The 10,612-nt window shown below is 45.6% G+C and overlaps 1 protein-coding gene and 1 long non-coding RNA gene across 3 annotated transcripts; one reads left to right on the top strand and one right to left on the bottom strand.

Annotated features, from left to right (window-relative positions):
- Nucleotides 1-5,596: 5,596 nt before the first annotated feature.
- On the top strand, nt 5,597-7,901 carry LOC115162530 (uncharacterized). 2 transcript variants are annotated; one of them, XR_003869569.1, is made up of 3 exons: nt 5,598-5,884; nt 6,319-7,031; nt 7,418-7,901. XR_003869569.1 is itself a non-coding variant. In XM_029713934.1 (2 exons), the coding sequence occupies exons 1-2, from the start codon at nt 5,755-5,757 to the stop codon at nt 6,936-6,938; spliced, it is 750 nt and encodes a 249-aa protein (XP_029569794.1). In that variant the 5' UTR covers nt 5,597-5,754; the 3' UTR covers nt 6,939-6,998. The 2 variants fall into 2 exon arrangements, 1 of the variants encoding a protein (XP_029569794.1); XM_029713934.1 differs by lacking the exon at nt 7,418-7,901 and having other exon boundaries at nt 5,597-5,884; nt 6,319-6,998.
- A 29-nt stretch (nt 7,902-7,930) lies between these two features.
- Nucleotides 7,931-10,128, bottom strand: LOC115162535 (uncharacterized). Its single transcript, XR_003869572.1, has 2 exons — nt 9,895-10,128; nt 7,931-8,369 (listed from the first exon to the last, which is right to left on the bottom strand). It is a non-coding gene; the product is annotated as an uncharacterized LOC115162535 (long non-coding RNA).
- Nucleotides 10,129-10,612: the final 484 nt, after the last annotated feature.

Below are 10,612 nucleotides of genomic sequence, written 5' to 3'. Positions count from 1 at the left end.
AACTGGAAGAAAAGGCGGCAAAAGGAGGAATAGGCTTTGGGGGTGACCAGTGAAATATACCTGCTGGAGCGTGTGCTACGGGTGGGTGCTGCTATGGTGACCAGTGAGCTGAGATGGGGCTTTACCGAGCAAAGACCTATAGATGACCTGGAGCCAGTGGGTTTGGCGACGAATATGAAGCGAGGGCCAGCCAACGAGAGCATACAGGTCGCAGTGGCGGGCAGTATATGGGGCCTTGGTGACAAAACGGATGCCACTGTGATAGACTGCATCCAATTTGCTGAGTAGAGTGTTGGAGGCTATTTTGTAAATTACATCTCCGAAGTCAAGGATCGGTAGGATAGTCAGTTTTACGAGGGTATGTTTGGCAGCATGAGTGAAGGATGCTTTGTTGCAAAATAGGAAGCCGATTCTAGATTTCATTTTGGATTGGAGATGCTTAATGTGAGTCTGTAAGGAGAGTTTACAGTCTAACCAGACACCTAGGTATTTGTAGTTGTCCACATGTTCTAAGTCAGAACCGTCTGGAGTAGTGATGCTGGACGGGTGGGCAGGTGCGGGCAACGATCTGTTGAAGAGCATGCATTTAGTTTTATTTGCATTTAAGAGCAGTTGGAGGCCACAGAAGGAGAGTTGTATGGCATTGAAGCTCGTCTGGAGGTTATTTAACACAGTGTCCAAAGAAGGGCCAGAAGTATACAGAATGGTGTCGTCTGCGTTGAGGTGGATCAGAGAATCACCAGCAGCAACTGCGACATCATTGTTGTATTCAGAAAAAAGATTCAGCCCGAGAATTGAACCCTGTGGCACCCCATAGAGAATGCCAGAGATCCGTACAACAGGCCCTCCGATTTGACACACTGAACTCTGTCTGAGAAGTAGTTGGTGAACCAGGTGAGGCAGTCATTTCAGAAACCAAGACTGTTGAGTCTGCTGATAAGAATGTGGTTATTGACAGAGTCGAAAGCCTTGGCCAGGTCGATGAATACGGCTGCACAGTATTGTCTTTTATCGATGGTGGTTATGATATCGTTTAGGACCTTGAGCGTGGCTGAGATGCACGCATGAACAGCTTGGAAACCAGATTGCATAGCGGAGAAGGTACGGTGGGATTCGAAATGGTTGGTGATCTGTTTGTTAACTTGGCTTTCGAAGATCTTAGAAAGGCAGGGTAGGTTAGATATAGGTTTGTAAAATTTTGGTTCTAGAGTGTCTCCCCCTTTGAAGAACGGGATGACCGTGGCAGCTTTCCAATCTTCGGGGATCTCAGACGATACGAAAGAGAGGTTGAACAGGCTAGTAATAGGGGTCGCAACATTTGCGGCGGATAATTTTAGAAAGAGAGGGTCCAGGTTGTCTAGCCCAGCTGATTTGTAGGGTCCAGATTGTTCAGCTCTTTCAGAACATCAGCTATCTGGATTTGGGTGAAGGAGAAATGGGGGAGGTTTGGACAAGTTGCTGTGGGGGGTTCAGGGCTGTTGATCGGGGTAGGGGGTAGCCAGGTGGAAAGCATGGCCAGCCGTAGAAAAATGCTTATTGAAATTCTCAATTATAGTGGATTTATCGGTGGTGACAGTGGTTCCTAGCATCAGTGCAGTGGGCAGCTGGGAGGAGATGCTCTTATTCTCCATGGACTTTACAGTGTCCCAGAACTTTTTGGAGTTTGTGCTACAGGATGCAAATTTCTGTTTGAAAAAGCTAGCCTTTGCTTTCCTAACTGCCTGTGTATATTGGTTCCTAACTTCCCTGGAAAGTTGCATATCGTGGGGGCTATTCGGTGCTAATGCAGTACGCCACGGGATGTTTTTGTGCTGGTCAAGGGCAGTTAGTTCTGGAGTGAACCAAGGGCTATATCTGTTCCTGGTTAAAAAGAAATTCAGTGGGGCATGCTTATTTAAGATGGTGAGGAAAGCACTTTTAAAGAATCACCAGGCATCCTCTACTGACGGAATGAGGTCAATATCCTTCCAGGATACCTGGGCCAGGTCGATTAGAAAGGCCTGCTCGCTGAAGTTTTTTATGGAGCGTTTGACAGTGATGAGGGGTGGTCGTTTGACCGCAGACCCGTTACTGACGCAGGCAATGAGGCAGTGATCGCTGAGATCCTGGTTGAAAGCAGCAGAGGTGTATTTAGAGGGCAGGTTGGTCAGGATGATATCTATGAGGGTGCCTATGTTTACAGATTTGGGGTTTTACCTGGTAGGTTCATTGATCATTTGTGTGAGATTGATGGCATCAAGCTTAGATTGTAGGACGGACGGGGTGTTAAGCATGTCCCAGTTACGGGTCACCTAACAGTACGAGCTCTGAATAGAGAAGGGGGGCAATCAATTCACATATGGTGTCCAGGGCACAGCTGGGGGCAGAAGGTGGATTATAACAAGCAGCAACGGTGAGAGACTTGTTTCTGGAGAGGTGGATTTTTAGAAGTAGAAGCTCTAATTGTTTGGACACAGACCTGGATAGTATGACAGAATTCTGCAGGCTATCTCTGTAGTAGAGTGCAACTCCGCCCCCTTTGGCAGTTCTATCTTGTCGGGAAATGTTATAGTTAGGGATGGAAATTCCATGATTTTTGGTGGCCTTCTTAAGCCAGGATTCAGACAAGGCTTGGACATCCAGGTTGGCAGAGTGTGCTAAAGCAGTGAGTAAAACAAACTTTGGGAGGAGGCTTCTAATGTTAACATACATGAAACCAAGGCTTTTACAGTTACAGAAGTCAACAAATGAGAGCGCCTGAAGAATGGGTTGGAGCTAGGCACTGCAGGGCCTGGATTAACCTCTACAACACCAGAGGAACAAAGGAGGAGTAGGATAAGGGTACGGCTAAAGGCTATAAGAACTGGTTGTCTAGTGCGTTCGTAACAGAGTAAAAGGAGCAGGTTTCTGGGCGCGGAAGAATAGATTCAAGGCATAATGTACAGACAAGGGTATGGTAGGATGTGAATACAGTGGAGGTGGGAGGTGAAACAGAAGGGCTAGCTAAGGCATATTGAGCAGGGCTGGAGGCTCTACAGTGAAATAAGACAATAATCATTAACTAAAACAGCAATGGACAAGCGATATTGACATTAGGGAGAGGCGTAGCCGAGTGATCATAGGGACCACTGGGAAGCATAGGGGGACGTCGTGATGGAAAAATTCTGTTGTAACCCTCTCAGACGGTTAATTCAGCAGACCAGACTTGTTTGATTGGCAGGGCTCCGTGTAGGCGGTAAAAGGGTCCAGGCCAATTGGCAAAATAAGTATTGTAGCCCAAGAAATTGGCTGATGGTCCTCTTCAGCTAACAGTCCGATATGCTCTAGACAGCTAGCGGGCCGCGGCTAGCAGGCTAGCGGATGGGCCTTCAGGGAACATTGCGACGGAGGAGCCTGTTGAAACCCCTCGGGCAGATTACGTCGGTAGACCAGTCGTGATGGAATCGGCGGGGCTCTGTGTCGGCAGTAAAAGGGGTCCAGGCCAATTGGCAAAATATGTATTGTAGCCCAAGTAGTGGCTGATGGACTTCTTCAGTTAGCCGGGAGATGGGCCTTAGCACGAGGCTAGCTCCAGGCTCACTGGTGCTTGCTTCGGGACAGAGACGTTAGCTAGGGGGTAGCCACTCGGAGAGCAGGTAGCTAGCTGCGATGATCCAGGTGAAAAGGTTCAGGGCTTACGGTAAGAAACCGGAGATGTGGAGAAAAAGCAGTCCGGTATGCTCTGGGTTGAAGCGTGCTGTGCATACTGGCAGGAGTTGACCAGGCTAAGGTTAGTTGATGACCGCTAGCAGTGGCTAACTAACTACTAGCTAGTAGCTAGTTAGCTGGCTAGCTTCTGTTGGGAGTTCTGGTTCTAAAGTATAAAAAATTGCAGATCCATACCGCATTGGGTGAGGCGGGTTGCAGGAGAAAATTTTGAAACTGATGTTAAAAAATATACAAATTATATGTGAAATATATACGAAGGAAAAAAAGATATATACACAGGACACGACAAGACAAAGACGTCTGAACTGCTACGCCATCTTGGAATGGCGAGACAGAATTGTGTCGAACATTTCTGCAGCATTGAAGGTCCCCAAGAACACAGCTGCCTCTATCATTCTTACAGGGCATTCAAAAAGTATTCAGACCCCTTGACTTTTTCCAGATTTTGTTATTTTACAGCCTTGTTCTTAAATGGATTAAAGTGTTTTTTCCCTCATCAATCTACAAGCAATAGCTCATAATGACAAATAAAAATAAAAAATGTGCAAATTTATATACATTTATATAAAAAACCTGAAATATCACATTTACATAAGTATTCAGGCCCTTTAGTCAGTACTTTGTTGAAGCACCTTTGGCAGTGATTACAGCCTTGAGTCTTCTTGGGTATGACCCTACAATCTTCTCTGCAGATCTTCTCTGCAGATTCTCTCAAGCTCTGTCAAATTGGATGGGGAGTGTCGCTGCGCAGCTATTTTACAGGTCTCTCCAGAGATGTTCGATCGGGTTCAAGTCCGGGCTCTGGCTGGGTCACTCGAGGACATTCAGAGACTTGCCCCGAAGCCACTCCTGCGTTATCTTGGCTGTGTGCTTAGGGTTGCTTTCCTGTTGGAAAGGGAACCTTCGCCCCTGTCTGAGGTCCTGAGCGCTCTGGAGCAGGTTTTCATGAAGGATCTCTCTCTCCAGTCCCTGCCGCTGAAAAACATCCCCACAACATGATGCTGCCACCAACATGCTTCACCATAAGGATGGTGCCAGGTTTCCTCTAGACGTGACGCTTGGCATTCAGAAAAAATAGTTCAATCTTGGTTTATCAGAACAGAAAATCTTATTTCTCATGGTCTGAGTCTTTTAGGTGCCTTTTGACAAACTCCAAGCGGGCTGTCATGTGCCTTTTACTGAGGAGTGACTTCCGTCTGGCCACTTAACCATAAAGGCTTGATTGAGGTGCTGCAGAAATGGTTGTCCTGTGATAGGTCTCACAAGCTCACAGTACAGGACTGTAGAGTGCTGAAGCGCGTAGTGCGTAGAAATTGTCTGTCGTCAGTTGCAACACTCACTACTAAGTTCTAAACTGCCTGTGGAAGCAACGTCAGCACAAGAACTCTTCGTCGGGAGCTTCATGTAATGGGTTTCCATGGCTGAGCAGCCGCACACAAGCCTAAGATCACCATGCGCACTGCCAAGCGTTGGCTGGAGTGGTGTAAAGCTCGCCGCTATTGGAGTCTGGAGCAGTGGAAACGCTTCTCTTGAGTGAGGAATCACACTTAAAAATCTGACAGCCCTACGGATGAATCTGGGTATGGCGGATGCCAGGAGAACGCTACCTGCTCGAATTCATAGTGCCAACTATAAAGTTTAGTGCAGGAGGAATAATGGTCTGTGGCTGTTTTTCATGGCTAGGCCCCTTAGTTCCAGTGAAGAGAAATTTTAACTCTACTGCATTCAATGACATTGTAGACGATTCTGTGCTTCCAACTTTGTGGCAACAGTTTGGGAAGGCCCTTTCCTGTTTCAGCATGACAGTGCCCCCGTGCACAAAGCGAGGTCCATACTGAAATGGTTTGTCGAAATCGGTGTGGAAGAACTTGACTGGCCTGCACAGAGCCCATGACCTCAACCCCATCAAACACCTTTGGGATGAATTGTAACGCAGACTGCAAGCCAGGCCTAACGCTTCGAACACACCGACTGCGTCATTGCATCACTGCTACGTAACATTTTGCACAGCTAGGCAACTATACTGATGCAGGTACCTTTTGCAGATGGTCGCATGCGGTTGTACACATGGAGGAGAGAATCATTTTCGCAGTATCCTCAAAACCGTGTCTTTTTGACACAACTGCTGACAGCTACAGGGACATAAACACAAAAAATGCTGCTTGGAGACAAGTGTCCACGATAGTAGGATTGCCAGGTCAGTTTAGTAGTGAGCATGTGCTAGATGTGGCTAGTTAGCTAGCTAGCTAACCTAGCTTGCTAACCTAGCCAATGAGAGGTGTGTGTGTGTGTGTGTGTGTGTGTGTGTGTGTGTGTGTGTGTGTGTGTGTGTGTGTGTGTGTGTGTGTGTGTGTGTGTGTGTGTGTGTGTGTGTGTGTGTGTGAAAGAAATAGTCAAATAAATTATGCTAGTTACTACCCCTGATAACTTTACCAAATAATCATGTTTGAAAGAGTGTGAGTATGTATGTCATAAATAGTCATAGAAATGGTAGATACTACTGTACCCCTGATAATTTGGTCAGATAACCGTGTGTGTGTGTGTGTCTATGTGTACAGTAGGTGACATGTTCATGATAGCTAATAACTATAGGTATGCTAGGTAATGGTTTGGCTTATCATGTCTATGTAGAAGAAGACTGTAGGAAGAAGTGGAGAGGACTCAGGGACAGGTATCAGAGAGAGAGAAGGGTAGAGAAAGAGAAGAAGAGGTCTGGGTCAGCAGCTTCAGGCCAGCAGCCTTGGCGCTTCTGCCACATTCTTTCTTTTCTGGATCCATTTATTGTGCCTAGGGCAACGAGTGGCAATATTACAGCCAGACCCTCTACTACGTCATCCACAAGTGTTGTCGCCACCGGTGCATCAAGACCCTCAATGTCACCTACAAGTGCGACCATCGCCTCCACCGGTGCAGCGAGACCCTCTACAATGTCTACATCATCCACAAGTATGACCACCATCGGTGCAGCCATGGAAGACGATGAAATGGAGGAAGCACCTCTGGATCTAGGACCACCTGAGATTATTATGAACCTCACGGAAGTGACCACTGAGGACCTCGTTGAACAGGATGTGGCCGTGGAGACAGAGAGAGAAACGAAGAGGAACAACGTCACACCAGGCGTCATCGAAGGTTCCAGCCCCCAGATCCACTCAACTCATTTCAGCAGAGGCTCCTCCAAGCCGTCGAGAGGGATGCAGCCCAACCTGATGCTCACAGGAAGGAGGATGAAGAGACCCTCTTTGCCATGAGCCTGGTGCCAACCCTGAAGAGGCTGCCTCAGCAAAGAAAAGCAGCAGTCAAAGTTAAAATGTATCAGCTGCTTTTCGAAGCCGAGTTCAATGGTATGTTTTTTTTCTTCTCCACATCACCGGTAGTGTCATAAGTGTTGCGACAGTGAAGTAGGTAATTCTTTACAGTATACTCATGTAGGCTAATTGGTATTTCAGATCAAAGTATTAATATGAGGCAAATGTACAGCTGTTGTTTGTAGGTTAGAAAATATCCCAAAACAACAGTTTACTGTCTAAATATTTTCCTGTCATATTCATCTTTCTCTGAAATACAAATTCCATGAGTAAACAGCAAGTATTACCAACTTTACTGCACTGTTCCAATATTTATGCCTCTAACTACACTATACAAGCAGTATTTAGTTAACATAAATCTCACCTTTTATGGTTTTCTTTTATGTTCAGCTTGTATGTGTTGTTTTTCTCTTCCCGTCCAGAGATGGAGTCCATTTAGCCGACCAGCTCACAGGAAGGACAGGAAGAGGAGAGGAGTTGTCTGGTTGTTGTTTTTGACCTCCCTCATTGTACCTTTCTTTTCACACACGTCCGTTCCGTTTAAATTCAGTCAATTCATAAAGTCATTTGTTTATAAAGTCTCGGGATAGCATTCATTATTAGTGTTACATAGATTTCTGAATTGACAGAATTGAAACTCATACACTGAAGAATTCACAGATGCTCTTTTTTAAATGTTTACACGCACACACACCTCTTTCAATAGTTGTATTTTTTTTTTTACATTTTTTTACAACACACATACCTGTCATGTTCTTTCCTGTACTTGAATACTTATTAAATTATGTTTTCATAGTCAGTTGTTTCATTTGTTTATTAATATCTCATTTAGACTTAATCTGCTCATTTCTTCCCTACACCTTCGCAGATCTAAGACAAGATGAAAGTAAAAACACATTCTCTTCCTAATTCATTTTTTTCCCACCTGTATTTTGTCAGGCCAGTGAACATGGTGGTAAACTGTACTATTTGTATGGACCCTAGGTTACCCTTTCCCTTAGTTATCATACTAACTGTATGTCGTATAACCTTAATTAGTGCTCCTGCTCACCTGATGTACCATGCCAGGTGTGTATAATACTGACGTTAATGAGAGAGGGAAGGGGTTTTAAGGTGTGGTCTTTACTCCCAAATGTCACTTAAATATAGCTTCCAAATGAAGAGAGACAATGATACATAAAGTCATCTGGGGAAAAAATTATATTTTATGGACAACGGTGGATGGTTCTTAAAATAACCTTTGTGTTATTGGGCTCTTCAAAGAGCTGTTTCACTCCACGGCATACTGCCATGGAACTTCACCTGCTGGCGATGAGAAGTAGGTGGTCAGCTTCTCCCTCACCTGGAGTGCCTGTCTGGGGGCGTTGTTGGCACCTGCCCTGGTGACATCAGGTAGGTGACCATTTGGCGTGCCCATCTCCATCCGGAGCGGCTCCTGGAATGACCTCCGCAGGTAGTTGTGCAGAACACATGTGGCCTTCACGCAGGCATCGACATTTGAGGGGCTGAGACCAAGCACTCTCCGATACATTCTCCACCGGGCTGCCAGAATCCCAAAGGCGCATTCAACAACTAACCTTGCCCTGGACAGTCGTTTGTTAAAGATCCTTACAGGCTTTGGCAATGGCAGCTGGCGTCCAGCGTAGGGCCTCATGAGGTTGGGTCTTAAAGGGAAGGCCTCGTCGCCGACGAAGACGTGGGGAACAGGTCCCAGGTCTTCAGCCCCAGGGAGTGATGCAGGTGGTGGAATCTCCAGGGTGCCATCCTGAAGTGCCTTGCCAAAGGCAGAGTCCCGGATGGTCCCGCCATCACTTCCCTTGCCATAAGCACCAACATCGACAACACGGAAACAGTAGAGGGCATCTACTACAGCCAAGAGTACAACTGAATATGTACCCTTGTAGTTGTAGAATTGCGAACCTGAGCACGGTGGAGCCTGAATTACTACGTTTCCCGTCAATGGAGCCAAGACAGTTGGGGAAATTCCACCTCTCCAGGAACTCGGCAGCGATGGCCCTCCAGTCTTCCTCCTTGGGGACAGGCATGTATTCACCAACCAGACAGTCCCAAATGGCTTGTGCCACAGAGGGGACAATGCCTGCCACCGTGGACCGTCCAACTTGGAAGCTGAATCCGATGGTCCTGTAGGAGTCCCCTGTCGCCAAGAATCTGAAATATAATTCTAAATAATTATCAATATTGTGTGTAACTTGAATTCCACCCACATATTCTATCTACTCATATATCTACCTCATTACTGTTTATTATGCTCCACAAATTAGATTGTAATACTCATCAATCATCATTAACAATGCCTTGAAACAGTACAATTCAGTCTATGACTATATCACTAAACTATAGCCCAGGCCAACTCTACTCTTAGAAAGAATGGTACTATCTACTTCAAATGGTTCTCTGGCTTTCCCCACAGGAGATCCCTTTTTGTTTCCAAGTAGAACCCTATTGGGTTCCATGTATAACATTTTCCCCAAAGGGTTATACCTGGAACCAAAAATGGTTCTCCTATGGGGAAAGCAGAAGGACAGTTTTGGAACCTTTTTCTCTAAGAGTGTATTTGAGTCCAATAAGAATGTAATGAATGACTGTAACTGTCTTGAACAACAAGGGGTCCTGGAGAAGACTAGCCTACCTTCATCAGAGCAGAAGGCACCCCAATTTTCTTTTCATTTGGTAACATTGCATAATTAAAATTATTATAAACCAACTTTGGGAAAAGTTATAGTCCTAATGAACATTCTGTAAAAGTACATCTGATGTCAAATAGGGACTATTAACTAGAGAGCCCTTTAGCTAGCTAGGTTGCACATAAAAACAAAGTATCAAATATCAATCAATTATGGTATCAAAGGCTTTAAAAATGTACTAGAATGTAGCTTACCGGAGACAAATCGCCAGGCGTTCAACTGGGCTGATGGACTCCCGGTAGTTGGTATCCATCCGGGCGATCCTGGCTCCAACCATCTGGAGCAGGTGATCGAACTGGCTTCGGTCCAGACGAAAGTAACTTCGGAATTCCTCTCCAAACAGTCGAAGCTCTTGAATGAGACGGTGGAACTCCCCTGCCTGCTTTCGGGACTTTAACCATCTCTGGACCCACACAGACCTGCGCTTTCGGCGGGGATAGTCCCGGCCCAACAGTGCGATCAAGACCACCTTCCTCAACGTTGGTCTCATTGTTGAAAGAGCCGACTCTGCCACCTTGACTATTTATTATGCATTTCGCTCCAAAGCTGCATTTTGGAGGGAAATTATATTATAGGCTCTCACAATTCATTTGTGGATGTCATCAAATAAATAATATACTTGGCAAATAAATCAATAAAAAATGTAAAGAAATTCTCCAGTCAAACTGTTTTTATTATGTAATCCCACTTTTTTTTGCTGGATATGTGTGCAACAAAAATTCAACATTCACATTTCGCTACTTTCTGTCAAGTCTATGCATACAATTTGACCCATACGTTCGATAAATCGAACGTATGCACCACACAGAACGCACTGCAACTGCCTCTGCAACGCAATGCTGCAAGGCAAACGCAGCGTTCCATTGGAAATGAATGTACTTCTGGTGTATCGAAACGCAATAATGCAGTCGG

The sequence above is a fragment of the Salmo trutta genome, chromosome 2 (genome assembly GCF_901001165.1).
Source record: "Salmo trutta chromosome 2, fSalTru1.1, whole genome shotgun sequence".
NCBI classification, from domain to species: Eukaryota; Metazoa; Chordata; class Actinopteri; order Salmoniformes; family Salmonidae; genus Salmo; species Salmo trutta.
This window is presented reverse-complemented; position numbering and strand designations above follow the sequence as displayed.